This window comes from Schistocerca cancellata, chromosome 7 (assembly GCF_023864275.1).
Source record: "Schistocerca cancellata isolate TAMUIC-IGC-003103 chromosome 7, iqSchCanc2.1, whole genome shotgun sequence".
Classification (NCBI taxonomy): Eukaryota; Metazoa; Arthropoda; class Insecta; order Orthoptera; family Acrididae; genus Schistocerca; species Schistocerca cancellata.
The window spans coordinates 300,327,570-300,353,760 of record NC_064632.1 but is presented as its reverse complement, the minus strand read 5'-3'; the positions used below and the strand labels follow the sequence as shown (position 1 = coordinate 300,353,760).

The 26,191-nt window shown below is 40.5% G+C and overlaps 1 protein-coding gene across 1 annotated transcript in view; it reads right to left on the bottom strand.

Moving 5' to 3' along the window:
- Positions 1 to 26,191, bottom strand: part of LOC126092248 (integrator complex subunit 8) — a 172,104-nt gene that overhangs the window by 55,438 nt on the left and 90,475 nt on the right. The window contains 6 exon segments of the mRNA XM_049907758.1: positions 2,063 to 2,181; positions 3,002 to 3,254; positions 4,836 to 5,087; positions 15,425 to 15,590; positions 15,673 to 15,783; positions 15,927 to 16,060. Of these exon segments, the coding sequence (XP_049763715.1) occupies positions 2,063 to 2,181; positions 3,002 to 3,254; positions 4,836 to 5,087; positions 15,425 to 15,590; positions 15,673 to 15,783; positions 15,927 to 16,060 (1,035 nt within the window).

The following is a 26,191-nucleotide window of genomic DNA, read 5'->3' as shown; positions in this document are numbered from 1 at the left end:
CCCCTGGCGCCACCTGTCCCACAGGCTATCTGCGGTTGATGATGTACTTCTGTTGGCCACGGAGTCGGATGCCCATCGGATGGTCATCCCTCCCGAATTGTGACTTCGGGTGTTCAGTTTGTTACACTGTGAGTTCTGGGTTTTGCCCCGTATTAAAGTTTCAGCTCGTCGGCATGTGTATTGGCCCAGCATTGATGGCGATCTTGACCGCCTGGTCCGTGGGTGCCCTGTGTGTGCGCGTCACCAGGCAAGCCCCCCTCGGTCATTTGCACCCTGGCCTGTGCCTCGTCGGCCCTGGGATCACATCCATATCAATTTTTCAGGCCTGTTTTTGGGGTCTATGTGGTTACTTATCGTTGACACCTACTCCAAATACCCATATGTCGTCCGCATGGTGTCCACCACCACGGAGGATACACTCACGGCCCTGGACCAGGTTCTCACCATTGAGAGACGGCCACACACATTGGTCTCCGACAATGGCCACCACTTCATGACGTCCTCCTTCCACAATTTCTGTCATGCCAATGGTATCAAACATATCCATAGCCCACCTTTCCACCCTTCGTCCAATGGTGCAGCGGAGAGGCTTGTCTGCACTTTTAAACAACAGTTGACGAAGGCGGTCGACACATCTCCCACCACATCGGCCTTCACACTGTTTTTGAGCACCTATTGCACTACGCCAATTGACGGATGTAGTCTGGAAGAGCTCCTTCATGGGCGACAGATGCGGACCCTGCTCCATTTGCTGATGCCATCCCCCTGCCGCCCCCACTCCTGGCCCTCTCAGCGTTACACCCCTGCTGCAGCCGTGTGGGCCCGTGAGAACGGGTACAAGGCAGGTTGGACGCCCGCCACAGTCGCCGCAGCCCATGGGTGGTGGGTGATGTCGGTGCAGACTTTGAAGGAGTTGGAGCGCTGCCATCATAACCAGCTCCACCTGCGTGCCACTGCAGAATTCGCGCTGCCACCTCCTCCTCTCCTACCTCCTTCGGGTACGGGCGTGATCCAAGAGTTGCCACCGCTGCCCCTGGTTTCCGTCTCCCCGTGGCCCTGCCGCTGGCCCTCCCCGTCCCCATCCCCGATTGGATCGGCAGCTCCATCCCCCGCCCTGGACTCTAGGTCGGCCGTCATGGATACCTTGGGCGTCCCTTCCTCCCCGCCAATGGCGATTGATGAGCCCGGCTCTTCTTCCCACTGCTGCCCACATTGGCACCATCCGAGGCGTTTCCACCCCTACACACAAGTTTAACGGGGGAGGGATATGGTACAGTGCCCTGTGGATTTTGGATCCACACCAGATGGCATGGATGTTGAAGACCCCTAGAGATCTCAGCACCATCGTACCATAAGCCGTGGTGGCGTGCACTTCCTGGCCCATGTTTAATGTGAAGGCGCCAAGGTGGAACATGTGGTCCCAGTGGCCAATAGCAGCATCCTCGATAACGTACTTAAGCACCTGCCTCTCGCGCAGTCAGTCAGTCTAATCTTTGCGTGCGTCTATTAACATCTCGCCTCAGACAGTGTATTTACATTACTTTCTTCCGTGTATGAGTGGACGTGTTTGATTCGTGAGGTTTTATTGTGGCTCCATAGTTTCTTGCTTGTTGAGGTTCGTAAGGTCTTGCTCAGTTGTCCTTCCTTGTTTGTGTCCGTCCTCTCCCATTTGTGTTGTTCGCGGGCCATTCCGTGGGCTTTCCTTTGCATTAATTATAACTGACTTATAAAAATCTAAATCTGAAAGACTGAACGGCAATTTGAAACCACTCTGCCCAAATTCAAGTTACAGGCTTAACAGCTCTGCCATCAAATTTAATACCATTCAGCAAAATAACCATACTTAATTTTGCCATGTTAAATATAATGAAGAGCACAGAACAAACTTCAAGCTGACTTTTGTGGTTTAAAATTTCAAATGAAACAAAAAAACAGAAACAGAAATGTGTAAGTACTAAGCAGCCATATCCAGAAATCCAAGGTGAACTAAATAGATCTTTATCCAAATGTTTCTCATAACATGCAAAAAAACTCAAGATAATAATAAAAGTAGACTACTAACCAAAAGAGAGATCAGCAATTAACTTGAGCCAAGACACATTGTTAGGGTGATATTTAAGTCCCTGTAGCAGCAGCTGAGAAAGCATTTCTGCAACCCCTTTGGAGTGGTATGAATTTGAACTGAAACATAACATACAATGGCATTAACATTTGTACTTGTACTGAACTCATGAGAAGTATTCTGTTCCAGATGCTGAAGAATTGTTACACTTTTACCGACTTATAAAACACAGAGGGGAATATAAATTAGCTAAATATTTTTCTTTCATTTGCATGGCCCATCCTTTCCTCTGCACATTTTCCCTTCATAATCAATTTATTCAAACAGAGATTTAATTGTTCAATCATTTGACTTTATTAGATATGCTACAGTGAAAGAGAGACTGTAGAAACTAGAAATGTCTTTCAGACTCCTAAATATAAATGCTAAATCCTGGTAATAGACGTGTTACTTGCATGCTTGTTACCATATTATAAAGTAATACTGCACTGCATTGTTCTGGAATTATGTAGAAGATGTAATACACTATGAAGATAACACTTTTCATTAAAATTATCACTTATATTATTTCACATAAAGTTCATGTCTAGCATGAACTTTTAATGTATAGTGGAATGAGAACCTCTGCTAATGCCCACTTATAGTTCGAAACAAAACATGAAACCTGCACGCAAACACTATTACTGCTGCAGCACTGAAGATGGTTTTGCTGAAGTTCACAATCTGAAAAATGTATTATGAGAACATTCAGTTATATACAACACACACACACACACACACACACACACACACACACACACACACACATATTCTGGAACAAAAGTCAGAAACCAAAACATACATTTATATGATGACTGCTAAGCAAAGTACGACTGAACAAGTGACACAGCCCTACACTAAAGTGCAAAGGCAACAAACCCTAATTAATTACGTACTTACTTGCTTACAACAGCAGGCCAGAGACCGACATGCTCACATGACAGTTCTTGGTGATTGTCGTCTTTGAGCACATTATGGAGTCGTGCCAACAAAGATAATGCCACTGAAAGGACAGTAGGTTCACGCAGACGCATGAGCAGTTGATGCAAACTTGCACGTGTGTATCCACTACCCATTGTCGGCGAATCACGGTGGACAGATGCACCCGAACTAGATCGCTTTTGCTGAGTACTTGGCCCAAACACAGGAAGAACTGATTAAAAAAACAGAATATTTTTCTAAAGTGAATAATCAGTCATTTAATAAATCATTGGGTAACTAATTCTATTGGATACCAGAGGACTTGTTCCATGGCTTCACAACTTTCTCTTTCTTTATCTGCACTATTAGGTACACTGCAATTATTAAAATAACACAACCTGCATAGAATATAAGGCGTGACTGGAAGACTATCACTCACCTCTGTGAGGAAGTGCTGTGTTGTTGGCAGGCACTTAAAGAATAATGATGACTTTTTGGGGTTTCCTTTATTCGTTCTTCACAGCAGGAAATTAACACATAAATGTACATACATTTATGATTTTATTTTGAGAGCAAAGAGTTACAGTCAACATATAATCAATCTGATGAACCATTCCCACCCCCAGCATTGTGAGTTCAATATGTGAACAATAAATGTGAGGAGGTGTCACGTTCTGACAGCACATGATCCCAGTATGGCACACAAAAATCACTAGTAACTATAGAACATTATTTATTGAGCAAATTTTGACTATGTACCATTTCAGCTATAAATATTATTGGTAAGTAATATGCTAGAGCTGGCAATACACAAGAATGTGAAGCAGGCTATTCCAAAGCTGCTTCATCACCTGAGGGTGTCTGCGAGTGCCCTTCAGCTCGCCTGTAGGCAGATGCTGGTGGTGTAGGCATCCCACCAGAAGACACGACTGCACGCCTTCTGCACATATGCGACCTGCTCGGCCACCCCTGGCCGCCTGAGCTCGACCAGAGGACTACGATCGTGTACGCTACAGCTCAGCTGCAAGAGTACTCGTGTATCAGCTATTTGGTCGTGCCTGCCTGCACTGTGCCTGTGCCCACCTGAATGCTCTCTGGCAGGTGCACAAGCTAAACAGCCTCACGTAAAGTGTACAGTGGTTCTTCAACCAGTGTCGACGGTGTTCTGAGATGAAGAATATCAGCAGTCACACCAATAGTGTGATTTCTACATCACGAAACACCACCATCTCACTCATTAGCTAACAGAATTAGTTACACAAGGCTATGAATGAGTACTGCATGCAGTAAAGGCAAAAAGTCCTGGTGCATACTTGGTGGGTCTGTTGCTCTAAATGACACCATCCAATGGCACATTTAGGAAAGGGTGATGGATACAATTCGTATGACTGGCTGGCAAAAAACTTCAATACCAACTGTACAGGCAATATTTACCACATTCTGATATCCACATTCTTATTGCCAAAAGAAACATTAGAGAATATAATTCTACAATGAGTCAGTATGAAAATTTGCAATTATTAAGTTGACATTTAAAGAAAACATATCAGCAGTTTTTCAATAACATTTTTCTGTAAAGCAGATGGTTAGCAGATTGAAGTTGGAATAAAAATATCTCAGACTTCTACTAGCTAGGTATTTTCATGTAGCATCTAGATAGACCTTCTAAGTTATCAATCACTTACTCCTTATTTCTTGCATTAATTTCTGTCTCTTCAGCAAAGAAAATGCATTCAGTTTTGAAGACCTGTCATCCTTCAGATTACTGTTTCATGTAGTTATGTTTTCAACACTAAATATAAGATATACTTACCTATGTCCCAAGCATCCTTGCACACTTTCTTTGTGCCCTTGTACTTAATGACATCTTGGCATGCAGCAGCAAGTGCCTGAGGAAGTTCAAAATGTGTCCACCTTTTATCTGAAGCCACAAGGTAGTCCCACTGTCCCAGATTCAAGAGACAGAGCATACATTGTTCCTGGACCTCAACACGCGGTACCACAGATTCTCCAGACTGTATTGCAGCCAAACACTGTTTACATCCTGCTATCAATTGTTCTGTTCCTGTAACGAAAATAATGATACATTATGACACAATTTAGGGATCATGTAACATATATGACACTATAATTTTAAGTGTGCAATGGTATTGCAGACACGTCACTCAATTGATAGATGAAATAACAACAAAACAGATAACAGTACTTTAAAGTAATTACATGCATGATTTGTGAGTTGGAAATCAGATGTCCTTTATCAAAACAAGAATACAACATTGAAAGGCAGACACAATGTAAAATTTGACATTGTGCTCAGAAGCGAATTTCATCTCTGTTATCAATGTATAATTTTAATATCTCAAAATAGGAGTTAAAATTTGGTAATGGTTTCCCCTTCAAAGTAAACAGCCATTTATCAGAGGGCTGAGCCATTTCACATTGCCTGAGAGGCAACATGGAGAAACAACCCAATTGAATGATTGGTTTCATTGGCTGCTGCTTTTGGTACCACACTTCCAGTAACTGTCTCCACTGAGATATGCCTCTCAGAAACAACTGTCTGCAGGGTAATGCTACCTCTAGTAACTCTTTGGGTTCTGCAGTCATGCCTAAAACAACTATTCCAACAACCACAAGTGGAAAAAACATTTTAGACGCCCTGCTTACACACAGTTTCAATATTTTTAAAAAAGCTCACGATTACAGACAGATTAGCAACAATGGTGCTGTTACAGAAATGTTGGTCACTAAAGGCAAAAAGGTCTTCAATAAAGCAGGTAAACTGGTAGAAAAAAACCTAATAGCAACTCGAGCATCAAGAAGACAGGCAAACGTAAAGCCTACTGTACATCAATTGTCATGGTAATTCTATGATGTTCAGGTCATGCATAAAGTCAATGAAGGGGTTGAAACGTCCTATTCAACTTCTCATGCATCTTTATGGTGTAGAAACTGAAGGCAGCAGACAGAAAATAGAAACTTTAAATTCCGTATTTGAAATTGCATTTATGTATGAGAATGTTACAAACCAATGTTTGAGTACTACCAGTACTGAAAAACAGTTAACACTATTTAAAGTGAAAGAGGCACCTAACCCTGACAAAATTCCAGTTAGATTATACACAGAAATTGCTGAGGAATTAGCTCGTTTCCTAACTCATATTTATATGGAATGTCTCATGTAGCAAATAGTCCTGACTGACTGGAAAAAGAGTGCAGGTCACATGAGTTTACAAAAAAATTTAAAAGATTGAGTATACAGAATTGTGTACCAATATCATCAACCTCTTGTCAGTAGCAGGATTCTAGATCGTATTCCAAGCTCTAACAATTATGATGTTTAAACTTCCTCGCAGAATAAAATCGGGTGCCAGATCGCCACTAGAACTTACAACATCACTTGCAAAGAGCACAGATCCCATGTCTGTGTCTTATATGGCACACAGTTTTAATTACCAGGTTTCATATCCGTACACACTTCACCGCAGAGTGAAATTTTCATTCTGCAATTATGATTTTATCTTCAATGAATCAACATGGATTCAGGAAAAAATCACAAGTGTAAAACAGAGTTTGTTCTACACATAGACAGAATCTTGCAAACAATAAATGGAGGTGAACCGGTAGGTTCTGTCTTCCCATATTTCCATAAGGTATTAGACACTGTACCACATTATCAATCCTATGGAATATCTTCTTTGGAAACATGTGACTGGCTTGATGAATCTTTTGACCATTAGAATCCAATACATTATACAAGATTGCAAATGTTCTACAGAAATGAAAAACCTCAACATGTATAAATTATTTATCAGATGGGATCAATAATACCATACATTTGTTTGCTGATAATGCGGTTGTCTACAGGAAGGTATCATAATTGGATAATCATATGGAAATGCAGAAAGACTTAAGACAGATGAGGAGATATAAAAGACAATGCCCATAGCAAGTAGAAAGAACGTAACACTATCCAATTATAAGACTAGCGTGAACATCTTGAGCACATGTTATCATGTAAGTATTTGGGGGTAATACTAAGAAGCAGTATGAAATGGGATGAGCATACAAAATCAGTGTTGGGAAGCTGAATGGGACAATTACATTTATTGGGAGGATTCTGGGAAAGTGCAATGCACCTGACAGCTGCATAAAAAACACTAGTGTGGCCAATTGTTGAGCGTAGCTCCAGTACTTGCAGCGTGTGCTTATCAAGTAAGCATGACAACAGGCAACAAACTAATTCAGAGTTTTAGGACCATTACAGGTAACTGTAGCCCATAAAAATGTGTATCATAATTCTGTGCAACTTTTTCACTTTTTGTTTTAAAAAATCTATAGCCAATGCATTAATGCACACTTGTGATAAACTTGCGGGTAGATGGTTCAAATAATGATGGTATAACAAATTATCACAACTGTTGTTTGGCTGGTAAGGGAAGGAAAAGTGGTAGTGTAAAATTTCCAATTGCTAGACTTGAGCCTCAATGCCTACATTAAGTTCCAAATCTATTTGTATTGTCTTACTTACTAACGGCAAATGACATTGATGATGATGGTCCATGTGAGGGGGACTGTTGTCCCACATGATGAAAGCCCCCAGTTATTTTGGCTTATTGTATATGACTGTTGATATACAATGGTCCAGTAAGTATAGTTTTTATCATCATCATCATCATCATCATCATCATTATTATTATTATTATTATTATTATTATTATTATTATTATTATTATTTCTTTACTTTCTCAGATGTTATGTCTGGTTAAAAATGGAAAGTGACACGGACCTTGATCAAGCGTCACTTCCTTTTAACTGTACGGTATATGTTATATTGCATTTAGGAACTTTCGGGTAATTGAACATGTATCAATAATTACGGATTTCTGTAATTGTATATATAAGTTTGGATGTAGCTGTATTGCATTGATGTACTGGTGGATATTGTGTGGTATGACTCCTGTAGTTGATAGTATAATTGGTATAATGTCAACTTTATCCTGATGCCATATGTCCTTGACTTCCTCAGCCAGTTGGATGCATTTTTCAATTTTTTCTCCTGTTTTCTTTTGTATATTTGTTGTATTGGGTATGGCTATTTCGATTAGTTGTGTTAATTTCTTCTTTTTATTGGTGAGTATGATGTCAGGTTTGTTATGTGGTGTTGTTTTATCTGTTATAATGGTTCTGTTCCAGTATAATTTGTATTCATCATTCTCCAGTACATTTTGTGGTGCATACTTGTATGTGGGAACGTGTTGTTTTATAAGTTTATGTTGTAAGGCAAGCTGTTGATGTATTATTTTTGCTACATTGTCATGTCTTCTGGGGTATTCTGTATTTGCTAGTATTGTACATCCACTTGTGATGTGATCTACTGTTTCTATTTGTTGTTTGCAAAGTCTGCATTTATCTGTTGTGGTATTGGGATCTTTAATAATATGCTTGCTGTAATATCTGGTGTTTATTGTTTGATCCTGTATTGCAATCATGAATCCTTCCGTCTCACTGTATATATTGCCTTTTCTTAGCCATGTGTTGGATGCGTCTTGATCGATGTGTGGCTGTGTTAGATGATACAGGCGCTTGCCATGTAGTGTTTTCTTTTTCCAATTTACTTTCTTCGCATCTGTTGATGTTATGTGATCTAAAGGGTTGTAGAAGTGGTTATGAAATTGCAGTGGTGTAGCCGATGTATTTATATGAGTGATTGCTTTGTGTATTTTGCTAGTTTCTGCTAGTTCTAGAAAGAATTTTCTTAAATTGTCTACCTGTCCATAATGTAGGTTTTTTGTGCCGATGAATCCCCATCCTCCTTCCTTTCTGCTTAATGTGAATCTTTCTGTTGCTGAATGTATGTGATGTATTGTATATTTGTGGCATTGTGAATGTGTAAGTGTATTGAGTGCTTCTAGGTCTGTGTTACTCCATTTCACTACTCCAAATGAGTAGGTCAATATTGGTATAGCATAAGTATTTATAGCTTTTGTCTTGTTTCTTGCTGTCAATTCTGTTTTCAGTATTTTTGTTAGTCTTTGTCTATATTTTTCTTTTAGTTCTTCTTTAATATTTGTATTGTCTATTCCTATTTTTTGTCTGTATCCTAGATATTTATAGGCATCTGTTTTTTCCATCGCTTCTATGGAGTCACTGTGGTTATTCAATATGTAATCTTCTTTTTTAGTGTGTTTTCCCTTGACTATGCTATTTTTCTTACATTTGTCTGTTCCAAAAGCGATATTTATATCATTGCTGAATACTTCTGTTATCTTTAGTAATTGGTTGAGTTGTTGATTGGTTGCTGCCAGTAGTTTTAGATTATCCATGTATAGCAAATGTGTGATTATGTGTGGGTATGTTCCAGTAATATTATATCCATAATTTGTATTATTTAGCATGTTGGATAGTGGGTTCAGAGTAAGACAGAACCAGAAAGGACTTAATGAGTAGGACTTAATGAGTCTCCTTGGTATATTCCACGCTTAATCTGTATTGGCTGTGATGTGCTATTATTTGTTTGGATATTAAGTGTGGTTTTCCAGTTTTTCATAACTATGTTTAGGAACTGTATCAATTTAGGATCTACTTTGTATATTTCCAATATCTGTAGTAACCATGAGTGGGGTACACTATCAAAAGCTTTTTGGTAATCAATGTATGCGTAGTGTAGTGACCTTTGTTTAGATTTAGCTTGATATGTCACCTCTGTATCTATTATCAGTAGCTCTTTACATCCTTGTGCTCCTTTGCAGCAGCCTTTTTGTTCTTCATTTATAATTTTGTTCTGTGTTGTATGTGTCATTAATTTCTGTGTAATGACTGAAGTTAATATTTTGTAGATTGTTGGTAGGCATGTTATGGGGCGATATTTTGCTGGGTTTGCTGTGTCTGCTTGATCTTTAGGTTTCAGATAGGTTATTCCATGTGTAAGTGTATCAGGGAATGTATATGGGTCTGCAATGTAACTGTTAAATAATTTACCTAAAAAACAAAGATGATGTGACTTACCAAATGAAAGTGCTGGCAGGTCGACAGACACACAAACGAACACAAACATACACACAAAATTCAAGCTTTCGCAACAAACTGTTGCCTCATCAGGAAAGAGGGAAGGAGAGGGAAAGACGAAAGGATGTGGGTTTTAAGGGAGAGGGTAAGGAGTCATTCCAGTCCCGGGAGCGGAAAGACTTACCTTATGGGGAAAAAAGGACGGGTATACACTCGCACACACACACATATCCATCCACACATATACAGACACAAGCGTGTGTGAGTGTATACCCGTCCTTTTTTCCCCATAAGGTAAGTCTTTCCGCTCCCGGGACTGGAATGACTCCTTACCCTCTCCCTTAAAACCCACATCCTTTCGTCTTTCCCTCTCCTTCCCTCTTTCCTGATGAGGCAACAGTTTGTTGCGAAAGCTTGAATTTTGTGTGTATGTTTGTGTTCGTTTGTGTGTCTGTCGACCTGCCAGCACTTTCATTTGGTAAGTCACATCATCTTTGTTTTTTAGGTATATTTTTCCTTCATGGAATGTTAAATAATTTAGTTAGATGTGAATGTGTTGAGGTGAACTTCTTTAGCCAGAAATTTGCTATTTTATAATTTCCAGGGGCTTTCCAATTGTGCGTAGAATTAATTGCTCGGGTGACTTCATGTTGCAAAATTATCACTTCAGGCATTTGTGGTATCATCTTGTATGAGTCTGTTTCTGCTTGTATCCACCGTGCATGCCTGTTATGTTTTACCGGGTTTGACCATATGTTGCTCCAGAAGTGTTCCATGTCTGTTATGTTTGGTGGATTGTCTATTTTAAAGTGTGTGTTATCTATTGTCTGGTAAAATTGCTTTTGGTTTGTGTTGAATGTTTGGTTTTGTTTCCTTCTATTTTCACTTTTTTTGTATCTTCTAAGTCGTTTGGCCAATGCTTGTAATTTCTGCTTCTTTTCATCTAATTGCTCTATTGCTTCTTGTTGTGAGATTTTACCTAACCTTTTTCATTTTTTGTCTGATATTTCATTTCTTATAAATTGTGTTAGCTGTCCGATGTCTTTTCTCAGTTTTTATTATTATTATTATTATTATTATTATTATTATTATTATTATTATTAATTCACCAACAGTATCTTTGGCGAGTGATCATGGTTTCCAACAAGTCTATTCATGTGAAGGTCATCATGTCCAGTCATCTTACCCTATTTACTTGTTCAGATTTTCCTATGAGCATCACTTTGAACAACCATTAGATTGCATCATTAGATAAACATGTCTGTTTCCACTTTCCCTGGAAATCACTCATTACTTTTGAGCCCGTCTCTGTGTGAAGATTTTTTAAAATTTAATATAAGACTAAATAACTGGCAACAGGCAGGGCATCCAGCCACCCTCTAACATTAATAATGCCAAATCCAATAATTACAATGCTAACCCCCATGTAGAAATGGGTAAAAGGCAAACGAAAAAACTGAATATAATATTAAATAGCTCAAATGAACACTCAAAAGGCACGGTTCTGTGTTTTTTCTCCAGTGCGGGGATTTTAAACGTTGCCTGTAATGATATTACTGGATCAGGAAAGGTGAGAGGGTGGAGTGTGAGCACTCTATGCTGAATATTTACCAGTATGATTCTAATCATAATATCACTGGACAACCTGGGAGGATGGATAAGGGTATAAATACACAAGCAGTAGGTAGTCAAAACTATGTGAAGTACATTACATGATGAAAACATCCCTCAGTTAATGGTGTGCTCCTGGGTGTTCTGCTGAGTTGTTGTTTGCATTTTACGCACAATTCACTATCTGATCAAAAGTATCTGGACATCTATTACTTGACATTAGTATAGGGTGTGTCCATCCTTCATCTTTATGACTGTTCGAACTCTATTGGGAGCAGTCTGAATGAGGTGTCTAAATTACTGTAAGGGAATGACAGCCTGTTCTTCCTCACGAGCCAAAACCAGAGACGGTAATGAGTGATGTTGAACATAACATTCTAATTAATCCCAAAAAGTTCCATTTGGTTCAGTTTGGGACCCTTGGCATGCCAGTCAATTCCAGGAATGTTATCTGTCCAAAAACGACTGCCACACAGATGCTGCTTTATGCCATAGAGCATTGTTATGCTGATACAAACAATCTCATCTCTGAACTGTTCCTTTACTGTATTTAGTACACAAATGCTGTAAAATGTGCTCATACCATTCCAAATTTAGTATTTTTTAAGCACAATAAGGGAACCACATCCTAACCACAAAAAAGTCACATACTACAACACAGCCTCTGCCGTATTTCACTGCCGGTACTATAAATGACAGCAGGTAATGTTCTCCAGGCATTCACCAAGCCCAAATCCTTCCATCAGCATGCCACAGGGTATAGAGTGATTCATCACTACAAAACACTTACTTCCAGTCATCCACTGTCCTGTGACATCACTCTTTACTCCACCCCAGGCTTCACACAGCATCACTCTTTACTCCACCCCAAGTGTCACATAGGACTAACTATTGAAATATGTGGCTTATGAGCAGCCACTTGATCACTGCATCCCAATTTGTTTTCATTCCTTACAATCAATCATGGTGCTAGCTGGACTGCTAGCAGACTTTTGGAACTCAAGAATGATTCCTTCTACCGATTTCCTGCAGTTTTTAGAACTGCCTTCCACAATGCTGGACTGCCCCTGTCCGTCACTATATGAGGTCTGTCAGGTCTTGGTGTAGCTGTGGTTGTTCCTTTGCATCCATTTCACAATCACACCACCAACAATCAACTTGGGCAGCTTGAGAAGGTTTGAAATGTCCTCGATGAATTTGTTACTCAGGTGACATTTAAAGACTAGCTCACGTTTGAAGTCACTGAGCTCTCCTGACCAACCCATTCTGCTATTACTGTTTTTCTACTGACACCACAACACCACCTGTCTCCTCTTATAATGGCACGTCTGCCTCTTGTGAAATTTAGTGACCAACTCTGCATTGCATAGAAACGTCCGGATAATTTTAATGAGATGGTGTACATCAATGATCAACCACGTCATCTTTTTCAGGTACTGTGCGTTTTGCTTTTGTGTTTACTCACTGCCTAGACTCCGACCTGATGAACACAGCTGGGTTTGTCAATGAAATAGTGTGCATAAAGTGAAAACAACAATATGGCAGAACACCAGGAAGCACTCAATTTATCAATCACGCTGAGAAAAGCTGAGAGACTATATCCCTCTATATCCCAGAAAAACGTTTATTGTCTGGAAGTTAAATTCTACAATGTATACCGTCTTGACACACAAAAAGAAGGAAGGCTAAAATCACAAACCTGCTGCATGTAGATCTGAGGCAGGGGTTCACAAAAACGATGTGAAGAACCTACTGTACTGTTTAAACGTAAATGCTGTAACTTAAATATGAGTTATCGTAAGTCCTGGAAGCATCAGTGTACAGAGTTCTCCTACTTTTTGAGCAATGTCGCCCTGAATGATTCCCACATGAATATGCATGTAGTGCACTGTTTGAATGAACTTCAGAAATAAAAGCAACTGAACAGACATTAGTAGTCCTTATGATAAATGGAAAGCAGCAAAATTAACAAAGTATATCAGTTTTACAAGCAATACTAAGAACTCAATTCACACTCTGCAGCTCTGCTTGTTGGGTGATGTGAACTCAACCAATTACCAGAAGAAAAATGTCTAAGCATGCTGCCCACTGATTCAGAAGAGGCCAAAAGACAGATGTCAAAGAGAATACTAGTGCATCCAAGTGGCCAATAATACACTCCTGGAAATGGAAAAAAGAACACATTGACGCCGGTGTGTCAGACCCACCATACTTGCTCCAGACACTGCGAGAGGGCTGTACAAGCAATGATCACACGCACGGCACAGCGGACACACCAGGAACCGCGGTGTTGGCCGTAGAATGGCGCTAGCTGCGCAGCATTTGTGCACCGCCGCTGTCAGTGTCAGCCAGTTTGCCGTGGCATACGGAGCTCCATCGCAGTCTTTAACACTGGTAGCATGCCGCGACAGCGTGGACGTGAACCATATGTGCAGTTGACGGACTTTGAGCGAGGGCGTATAGTGGGCATGCGGGAGGCCGGGTGGACGTACCGCCGAATTGCTCAACACGTGGGGCGTGAGGTCTCCACAGTACATCGATGTTGTCGCCAGTGGTCGGCGGAAGGTGCACGTGCCCGTCGACCTGGGACCGGACCGCAGCGACACATGGACGCACACCAAGACCGTAGGATCCTACGCAGTGCCGTAGGGGACCGCACCGCCACTTCCCAGCAAATTAGGGACACTGTTGCTCCTGGGGTATCGGCGAGGACCATTCGCAACCATCTCCATGAAGCTGGGCTACGGTCCCGCACACCGTTAGGCCGTCTTCCGCTCACGCCCCAACATCGTGCAGCCCGCCTCCAGTGGTGTCGCGACAGGTGTGAATGGAGGGACGAATGGAGACGTGTCGTCTTCAGCGATGAGAGTCGCTTCTGCCTTGGTGCCAATGATGGTCGTATGCGTGTTTGGCGCCGTGCAGGTGAGCGCCACAATCAGGACTGCATACGACCGAGGCACACAGGGCCAACACCCGGCATCATGGTGTGGGGAGCGATCTCCTACAATGGTCGTACACCACTGGTGATCGTCGAGGGGACACTGAATAGTGCACGGTACATCCAAACCGTCATCGAACCCATCGTTCTACCATTCCTAGACCGGCAAGGGAACTTGCTGTTCCAACAGGACAATGCACGTCCGCATGTATCCCGTGCCACCCAACGTGCTCTAGAAGGTGTAAGTCAACTACCCTGGCCAGCAAGATCTCCGGATCTGTCCCCCATTGAGCATGTTTGGGACTGGATGAAGCGTCGTCTCACGCGGTCTGCATGTCCAGCACGAACGCTGGTCCAACTGAGGCGCCAGGTGGAAATGGCATGGCAAGCCGTTCCACAGGACTACATCCAGCATCTCTACGATCGTCTCCATGGGAGAATAGCAGCCTGCATTGCTGCGAAAGGTGGATATACACTGTACTAGTGCCGACATTGTGCATGCTCTGTTGCCTGTGTCTATGTGCCTGTGGTTCTGTCAGTGTGATCATGTGATGTATCTGACCCCAGGAATGTGTCAATAAAGTTTCCCCTTCCTGGGACAATGAATTCACGGTGTTCTTATTTCAATTTCCAGGAGTGTATATTTACCACATAGCTTGGCAAGAAGGAAACCCATTAACCATCAACACATACATACTGTAAAGGTTTACAACATGACCAAAGGTGTTACAAATGAACTAGACTCTTTAAACTATTATGTACTTTTATAATATAGATCATCTAAGCACGAGTTCTTCTTAAAACTATTTGGCTGAATAATGTTGAAATTCTTAGAACAAACTCACCAATTAAACTTTGTGGCCAGTCTACAAAGAACTGAATAATCTGCACAAGCAATATCTCCCATGAAATAAGCTTTGTGACTTTGTTCATAATGTTGTTAGAAACTGACCCATTGCTTTTCGTCTCTTGCTCCACTTTGCCCAATAGTTCAATCGCTTGTGCATAATCCTGCAAAATTTAGTTACACATGTTTACTGGGAGATATTATCAAAAATAGTAGAAAATATTATAAAATTTTAAGGCTAAGAACCTTCTGTGCAACAAGTTCTCTGGCTTTTGCCATAAGTATGTAAGAGAAGTCCTGCAGTGACCCTCTAGGAAGGATAGAGACGATGTTCTTGAGTGGAATAGGCAGATCCCACTGCAGACAGAAAAAAAAAAAAAAAAAAAAAAAAAAAAAAACATTACCCACAGCAAAGTATCAAATACGCATTTGGGAGAAGAAACACTGAGGAAATGAGAATACAACACAACAACTCTTACTGCAATATACAACATTTTTACCTTTGGATTTATCTTCCAGAGTGGTCGGATGGGTTTCATTCCTCCAAGTCTGACAATGAGATCTTTAATTTCTTTTGGGTCACAGGTGGATATCAACTGTTGCTCCACCATTCCAGCTGGTAGGCGACCCTTATCTACAAGAATAAAAGTAATTGTTATTCTTTCAAAAAGCACCATTCAATTTAATTACAACATAATTCCTGATATTTCCTACAGTGAAGACCAAAATGATTACAGGTTTACCAAGCATTACCTTGGTGGTTTTATATAGCAAAGCATGATTCATTTCAATTTTCTTGATTACCACAACTCCACAAACATTGTCTTCATTACAAAGTCATATATAAAATTAATTTGTGTGGTGGCATAGACAACACGTTAAGAGAGTTACAGGGAGGAACACAGAGATATTTTAAACAAAATAACCAATTACAGACACTCTGTCCTAAAATGAAAGAACTGGGCACTTACAAAGAGTACATAAAAATAATCTCTTTCCATATTTGCTATCTAAATGATGAATGTATTGTGGGACTTACATCATGGTCTTCAGGCATAGTTTTCTGCTTAATATTACAGCCTATGTGCAAGCAACTTTATGTCACAAAAGAAAAAGAGTATTTCTTTAAAAAGCTTGTAATAATAATAATAATAATAATAATAATAATTCATATGTTTCAGTTTCTTTAACTGTGAAAAAGTTTTGCTTAGAAGTTCTCTGGTACTACAACACTGTTATCAAACATGTGCTATACGCTAGTGAGGCACTGATATTACACACTAAGGCCGACCTTGAGAACATTCTCACACAGGAAAGAAAAATCATTAGGAAAATTATTGGGCCAAAACTCATGGACGGCGGATATAGGCTTCACTCCGGATATAGGCTTCACTCCAGGGACACCACAGAGAAGTTCTCCACCATCGTAGCGGACATTAGAAAAAGGCGACTAAAATTTTATAGAAACACAAGCAGACTCCCACAGACCAGACTCACCAACAGAATCCTCAGGTACATCCAGAGACTCAAGACCACTACACCCTGAATGACACAAGTAAAAACTGATCTGGAAAGAGCTCAGATAGATTCAGCAGACATCATGGACAAAGGTGTCTATAGACACAAGGTGTACAAGTGGGAAGTGATGTCACAGAAAACAGCACCTAAAGCCCAAAGGACAAAGTGGACAGAAGAAAGGAAGAGAGCCTTTAGTGAACGAAAGAAGGAGTACTGGAAGAACAGGAACAAGTAGTCATGAATATTTCATGTGGCCTGATGAAAGGCCTGTGACGTGTGTAATAATAATAATAATAATAATAATAATGACAACAATAACAATGATCAAATGTCATCAGGTAAGATTCTGACACACTGTAGTCATTTCATATCTGGATGTTTTATTACCAATAAATTATGATGTAAAATATCAATAACAACCTACATTGTTCTTTTAATCTCTCAGTATAAACTTTTCAGAAATACATGTGGGACATTAGAAATTGCTACTGATCCAACCCTATGAGTACATTAGTAGGTGCAGTGGCCACCTCACTTTTATCATTCTCCAAATGCAAAATGTGTTTCCTTCAGCATTCACTATTGTTGGATGCCCAAAATGACATTCATCTTCAAGAATAAAAAACTGTGTCTAATTTAACTGAATCAGTGATAGTGGCAATGGGACAATAATGTTCCTCTGGTAGAGTTGGAAGAGGAATGCATCTGATTTTGTGCACAACTTTATAACAGTGGATAAGAATCAAATTCATTAGAAGGGGCATTTATTGATTTATTTGTTCAGCAGAGGTACAGAAACTATTACTATAATGTTTGACAATGTTATCTGATGAGTTTTGACAGACTACATTTTAGTAATTTATTATTTTCAATTTGTTCCGTATTTAAAAGAATGCAATTTTATCAACCTATGTCTATTGTAACTGGATTTCTTAACAAAGTTTTTTCTCCGGCCTTTTTGGTCTGCAGGAGGTATTTTATTTCCCTCCTAGCTTTCATATTCCAGGAGCGGTTGACCAGCATTTCCTGATCTGCCACCAAGGGATCTGCTGTCTCTCTAGGCTTCCCTGAGACACTAGAAATATGGTAAGAATTTAGTAATAGAGTTTCTGGACATTAAGAAGGCATATGATAGTGTGAAAAAACGAAAGATCTGGGAAACCTTTCAGGAAAGGCAAACTGGAAGGCATACTATGAAAAGAAGAAAGGAAATGTAACAAGAAAGAGTGAGTTGTGTAAAAGTGGGAGGAGAGAAGACAGACTGGTTGGAACAGAAAATGGACTGAAGTAAGAGAGCGCACAGTGCCTATTACATGTAATCACCATTCTGGACGAGATAATCACGTGAGTGGCAGCCCAAATAGGAGATGAAAATATGAAAACAATCATGTTTGAAGATGGTTTAATGTTGTGGGGAAATGGCAGAGGAGAGGTACAAGAAAGGCTAAATATGTTGGAGGAATTGATAGGACAGCAAGATTGAATGTAATGCAAAGGATCATAGAGTGATCGGGACAGTGAGGAATAAGCTGATAGCAGCGGTGGGTATAAATATAAGAGGGCAAGAATTAAAGAAATACTGGTTTATTAAGGAAACACTCGTAATTCTCAGCCAGAGAACTTCTAAGCAAAAATTATTACTATTATTATTTATTATTATTATTATTGAGTGGCATTACGGAACATATGCATAAAAATTGAAGTTACAGGTTAGTGTTTACATTTGACAACTAGATCATCATAGCAGTGTAACTTCATGTAAGGCTATTAGCATGCCAATCAAACAATGGAAAATCCAGGATGGAATGTAACAATACCAGAGAAGGAAAGCAGCCACTCACCATATAGCAGAGATGCTGGCACAATACAAAGATGCACACAATTAAAGCTTTCGGCCATTAAGGCTTAAACCACATTGTGAGCAGCAGCACCAGCACATGATGGGAGTGGCGACTGGGTGGGGGAAGGAGGAGGCTGGGGCGGGGAGGCGGAGGGAAAGTAAGGTAGGAGTGGCGGACAGTGACACTGTCTGCTCTTGCTGATCTGCGTATCTCCCAACTGCTTTATCTGCAAAAGGTTTTACACAGGTACAAAGCAGGGAGGATAATATTTTATATGTGGTGTTCAATAATACGAGGGCAGTTCAATAAGTAATGCAACACATTTTTTTTCTGAAACAGGGGTTGTGTTATTCAGCATTGAAATACACCAGGTTATTCCCCAATCTTTTAGCTACACAACACTATTTTTCAACGTAATCTCCATTCAATGCTACGGCCTTATGCCACCTTGAAATGAGGGCTTGTATGCCTCCACGGTACCATTCCACTGCTCGATGTCGGAGCCAACGTCGTACTGCATCAATAACTTCTTCATCATCCGCGTAGTGCCTCCCACGGATTGCGTCCTTCATTGGGCCAAACATACGGAAATCCGACGGTGCGAGATCGGGGCTGTAGGGTGCATGAGGAAGAACAGTCCACTGAAGTTTTGTGAGCTCCTCTCGGGTGCGAAGACTTGTGTGAGGTCTTGCGTTGTCATGAAGAAGGAGAAGTTCATTCAGATTTTTGTGCCTACGAACACGCTGAAGTCGTTTCTTCAATTTCTGAAGAGTAGCACAATACACTTCAGAGTTGATCGTTTGACCATGGGGAAGGACATCGAACAGAATAACCCCTTCAGCGTCCCAGAAGACTGTAACCATGACTTTACCGGCTGAGGGTATGGCTTTAAGCTTTTTCTTGGTAGGGGAGTGGGTGTGGCGCCACTCCATTGATTGCCGTTTTGTTTCAGGTTCGAAGTGATGAACCCATGTTTCATCGCCTGTAACAATCTTTGACAAGAAATTGTCACCCTCAGCCACATGACGAGCAAACAATTCCGCACAGATGGTTCTCCTTTGCTCTTTATGGTGTTCGGTTAGACAACGAGGGACCCAGCGGGAACAAACCTTTGAATATCCCAACTGGTGAACAATTGTGACAGCACTACCAACAGAGATGTCAAGTTGAGCACTGAGTTGTTTGATGGTGATCCGTCGATCATCTCGAACGAGTGTGTTCGCACGCTCCGCCATTGTAGGAGTCACAGCTGTGCACGGCCGGCCCACACGCGGGAGATCAGACAGTCTTGCTTGACCTTGCGGCGATGATGACACACGCTTTGCCCAACGACTCACCGTGCTTTTATCCACTGCCAGATCACCGTAGACATTCTGCAAGCGCCTATGAATATCTGAGATGCCCTGGTTTTCCGCCAAAAGAAACTCGATCACTGCCCGTTGTTTGCAACGCACATCCGTTACAGACGCCATTTTAACAGCTCCGTACAGCGCTGCCACCTGTCGGAAGTCAATGAAACTATACGAGACGAAGCGGGAATGTTTGAAAATATTCCACAAGAAATTTCCGGTTTTTTCAACCAAAATTGGCCGAGAAAAAAAATGTGTTGCATTACTTATTGAACTGCCCTCGTATAATTATCCCATAGTTCATACATTCTAGGATGTTCCCTTTCATATGCATATCACATATCGCTCCAGTATCCCATTTGTCTGGGATGACTTTTTGCGTCCATATACCTGAGATCAGGGTGCTCATGCATCTAACCAGTTGCTCTCCATCACACTTAATAAGCTCAGCTGGCAGATTGTCATTGGCAGGTGACTCAATGTTGGCTAGTTTCTTTACTGCTAGCCAAATCTCTTGCATCGAGGACATCCCATTTTCCTCTTCCTCCTCTAGCTGGTTTTCAGTTAGTTCCCATACTTGAGCATTCTCTGAGTATAATAATTCCTTAAACTACTCTGCCCAACAATGTAACACTCCTTCCTATGATGCTATTAGCTCATCATTTTTTCCTCTACATTGTTTTGTTTCTGGTTGAGGTTAGTGACCTTCCTGTAGAATTTACAGCTTTCATTAGCGATATTCAATGATTCAGTGTCCTGCAACTATCTTTTGAAAAAGCTTCTCTTTTTTGCTTTCAGAATCCACTTTTCTGCATGCCTTTTTTCTCTACAGTAATCCAGAAGCATTCATCTTTTCATCTGTTTCATTCTTTGCTCTTGTTGTCATCTCACACTCTTCGTCTTACCATTAATTCCTTATGGTTTGTTGCTCCATACTAATCACTTCCTCTGCAGCAGCCTGTATTTCATTTCTGACTTTATTCCACTGGTCATTTATGTTATGAATATAGTTCTGCAGGATTCCTGTCAATCTATTTTGCAAATTAATAGCTAGGTGTTCAGCCTTCCTTGGGTCTTTAAGTTCTGAGATATTATACTTATTTTGTCTTTCTCGATTAACTTTACATGCTTTTGAAATTCTCTCTGTAATTTTTGCTATGAAGAGGTAGTGGTCAGAGTCCATTTGGCACCACTGAAACTACAGCAGTCTAGTACATCAAGCCATGGCTGGTATCTACTAATATATGATCAATTTGGTACCTTGTATTGTTGTCTGGTGGCACCCAGGTCATGTTATGTATAGTCTTATGCTGGAACCACATGCTAGAAACAGTCATGTTAAGTGATGCTGAAAAATTTATCAGGTAGAGTCCATTGTTATTGCTCTCTTTATGGACAATGGTAGGGGAGCAGAACTTCACCTGCTCTACCTTAGCATTCATATCTCCTATCACATTTTTATATCTTTTTTTGGACACTGATGATAAGCTCACTCCTGTTCCTCATAGAAGATCTCCTTCTCTCCTGCTGTCCTCTCTTCAGTAAGGGGCATGTGCATTTAAGAGGCTGCAGTTAAATAAGTTCCCCTTTATTCACATATAACATATCCTTGGACTTATTGTTTTAAATCCTATCACTAGTTGTTCAGTGCTTTGGTTGACTATAAATCCCACATCAAGCATGTGTTCACTATTGTGGCCACTGTACTACATAGAACACTGCTGTTTCTGGAAGGTATCCTCTTGCAAGACCGTGATACCTACCTCGTGTTTTTGCTATTTCAATGAAAGTTCCAATGGCTTCAATTCTGTGTAACATCTGTATGTTCCATGATTCAGTTCTCCTATTCCTTGTTATTTGGCCATATCTTTACCTTAGGACCCATCCAGCTGCATTTCCTTGAGCTTCCATAGAAAGACTTTTTTCCAGGTATGGGTTATTGGTGCATAGCCCAGCCCCCTATTCTTCAGAGGACCATTTCTCCTGCTCTCATCTGCCCTGAAACTGTTTCCCTCTGAGGTTAGATACCTAATCTTCCACAGGGTTTCTCAGGTTCCTGGGATTCACCAACTTGGAGACGAGGGATGGAATTGAGTAGGAGAGGCGAAGTGACCTTCACTTGTTTAAAGTAATATTGTACACATCACTACCCCACAAAATTACATCAACAAACATTAATGTTGGGCCTTCTCTCCATACAGTATCAGAAGCTTTTGTCAGATCCATGAAGCTGCAGCCAATTTGAGGCCTCTCCAAAACCCAGATTCCACGAATGTTGTTAAGTGTTAGCAACTTATCACAGTAAATTTGACTGGGATTGTTTTATTAATGATTACAGCAATGGACAGTCCAGCTAGACACTTCCTCAGCTTGTTTTTATTGACAATGTCTCATGTAATAAAACAGTTCCACTTGGTAGTAAAAGATCACGGGTCATTCCTATTTATATAAGGGCAAAATAATGGATGCACATAATATCAACTTGATGTAGAATTCTACAGGATATGTCAAATTTGCATTTCTTGAGAAACCCTCTATGTACAATAATGCACTTTGTATCATGGACAACACCTTACAAATAGTGTGTACATCCCAGATTTCTGAAAAGTGTTTGACAGACTACCACACTGTCAACTAGTAACTAAGACATGATATAATTTCTAAGGTAAGCAACTGGTCCAAAGAATTTGTTGCCAATAGAACATAGTATGTTCTGGCGAATAATCAAAAGGGGCAGTATAGTTGCTAGGTGATAAAAAGAAAAATGCAGCCTGACTGAAACAGTAGTTCTAATGTACGTATGGAATGGGAACTCTCTTTTAATTTGGATTTATGCATGATAATGCTCCAACCCTTGGGAAAGATCACTCTGGTGATAAAGAAATGTAGGAGCAAGCAAGACAATACTGGTCCTAAAACTCATCCTAGAAGATAAGTTGAAGAAAGGCAAACCTAAGTTTATAGCTTTTGTAGTTTCAGAGAGAGCTTTTGACAATGTTGACTGGACTACTCTCTTTCAAATTCTGATGGTAGCAGAGATAAAATACAAGGAACAAAAGGTTGTATATAACTTTTACTGACACCAGACTGCCACTATAGGAGTCAAAGGAAATGATAGAGAAGTAGTAGCAGCGTGGAGAGTGAGACACAGTTGTAGCCAATCCCCAATGCTATTCAACCAGTCAACTGAACAAGGTGTGAAGGAAATCAAGGAGACATTTAGAAAGAGAATTTAGAATTCAGGAAGATGATGTAAACACTCTGTGGTTTCCCGATGACATTGTAATTCTGTCAGAGCTGCAAAAGACTTGGACAGAATGCACAACGTCTCAAAAAGGGACTATAAGATGAACATTGACAAAAGTAAAACAAAAGCAATTTAGAATAATAGAATTAAATCACGTGATGCTGAGGGAATTAGATTAGGAAATGTTAAACTAAACATAGTAGATGCATTTTGCCACTTGCGCAGTAAAATAGCATATATGGTCAAAGTAGAGTGGGTATAAAAGGTGTGCTGACAACAGCAAGAAATGCATTTCTGAAAAACAGGAAATTGTTAACATCTAACATCAATTTAAGTTTTAGGAAGTCTTTTTTTGAAGATATCTGTCTGGACTGTAGCCTTGCACAGAAATGAAATATGGTTCATAAGCAGTTCAGACAAGAAGAGACTAGAAACTTTTGAAATATGGTTCTGTAGATGAAGACTAATGATTAGACAGGGAGACTGTGTAACGAATGAGGAGGTACTGAAATGAAGTACAGAGAAAGAGAGATTTTCTCTCTCATAATGTCAAATGTATGTTTCCTGTCTTGTAGATATTCACCTGAAGATGTGATATGATGTCACAAAACCAGTCATGCTCCTGTAAGTAAAAGTTCAGATACAGCTGGAGGATTTATTTCTTAAACATGGATTACTTAAGCTGCAGTTTCCCATAACAAAAACCTCTTATTAATACATCTGGTATGAATCTCTCTATTGCCATTGAAACCTTTTGTCGAAATCACGCCACATCTGGTCTATGTTTACATGGTTAGTTTGTCACTCATCCCTGTATTTGTCATGATGCTCCTTACTTGCTCAGGATTATTTGTTGCTAATAGGTCAAGCACATTTTCGCAACCGTTAAACTGCTCAAAATGATTAGCAGAGAAAGCATTTAGTACAATTTTAAATAATTTTTTATGCCTGCCATTGACTTTAAACATGCATTTTTGACAATTTACTGAGGGTAGATTGAAGTCTGCACGAGTGAGGTACCTATTTGAAACAGGACTCAAGTTTTCTTCAAATCTTTCAGCAAGTGAATCATCCGAGTCAGGAGGTTGGTAAAAAGAATCAATTATTAACTTATTCTGGTTGTCAAGTATAACCACTGTCAATACTAACTCACAGGAACCCTCTACATCAATTTCATTACATGGTAAATTACTTCTGACAGCAATAAACACTCCACCACCAACTGTATTTAATCTTTCCTTTATGAACATGCTTAGGTCCATGGTAAAAATTGCAGTTGACTCTATCTCCATATTTAACCAGCTTTCAGTACCTATAAAGATTTGAGCTTCATAGCTTTCTACTAGTGCTTGGAGCTCTCGTTCTTTACTAACACAACTACAACCATTTACAAGTATAACACTAAATATACTTAGGTCTACCCTTGTCCTTTGTTTGCTGTGCACACTCTGGTACCAAAGACCTTTCCTGAGACCCTGTAACCTAGAAAACCAGCCAGTCCACTTCACGCAGGACCCACTACTTGTGTGGCCATCTCCACTGTATAATGGACCCTGACCTGCATAGCACCCAGAATGTTAAACCCCACCACCCTATGGCACAAGTCACGGAATCTGCAGCCTACATAGTCACAGAACTGTAGGAACCTCTGATTCAGACTCTCCACCTGGCTTTGTACTGAAGATCTGCAATATGTCCTGTCAATGATATTACAGATGATGAGCTCCACCTTTATAGTGCAAGCAAGAACGATCTCATGAAAATAAACTGCACATGACTAAAGAGATGCCTGGATTCTAGGTGAGATGGCTGTTCATTACTTCTCAAAGGTCCTTCCCATACAGCTGATAATGACAACACTATGACAACTACTTGAGCACATATGGTTTTTCCCATATTTGAGAAGAGGAATTAAAACAACTTATTTTCACAAGTCCTGTATCATAAATGAAATTACACAGAGATGCCTCGCATGCTGCAATGAATGCTGCTATAACCTGGTGACATACCGCATGGTGGAAGCCATGCTGACTAGAGCTCCAATACTGAAAAACCCTGGTTCTAAATTTCATTGTTGGTAGAACTAAAATCAAAAGCACCTGTTGTAGATCCATAGTGCTGGTTGAGGTTGCAATGATTACAACACAACACGACAAGGATAAATGCTTATTTATTTGTATATATGACTGTGGTTACAAAATGCTCTGTATAATATGCACAGGGCAAAAAGAAGAACACCAGAGATCATTTGTCATGAGCCACAACTGATAGTCAGTGGGGGTTATTAACAATGAGATATCACCAAAGATGACCTTCCTCCCCCCCCCCCCCCCCCCAAGTGTGGAGCACAGGGGGACGGTTGTTATTGTGATTGGAACATGGTGCACACAATTGACACCCATACGGCAGTGCGGAGGTGGGTAAGGTGTTGTCAACATCAGTCAGGGTGATGTTGGTGATAGATGGTTATATGTGGGGATGACTCCCATTGCATTGCATAGAGGTGATAGCTTGAAGGTGTGTGGGTGGGCATTGAGTCCAGCTTAGTGGGACTGGTTGAGGATGCCAGTCATTGGAGGTTGTCCAGCATGGTCAGCCTGCAGTCTGTATGTTTTGTGGTCCCCAGTTATGGTGAAGGAGAGGCACAGTGTCCTGGGAGAGGTGACTGTAAGGAAGCTGTTATTTGACAGCCGCCATGTCCACATTGTATGGCTGTTCAAAGAAGTCAACAGTTTGAGCAGTAGAGGTTGGTGTATCGTCCGTGGACGACTTGTCCTGGAAAGGCTACACAGGTTTTAAGCAGTTGATAG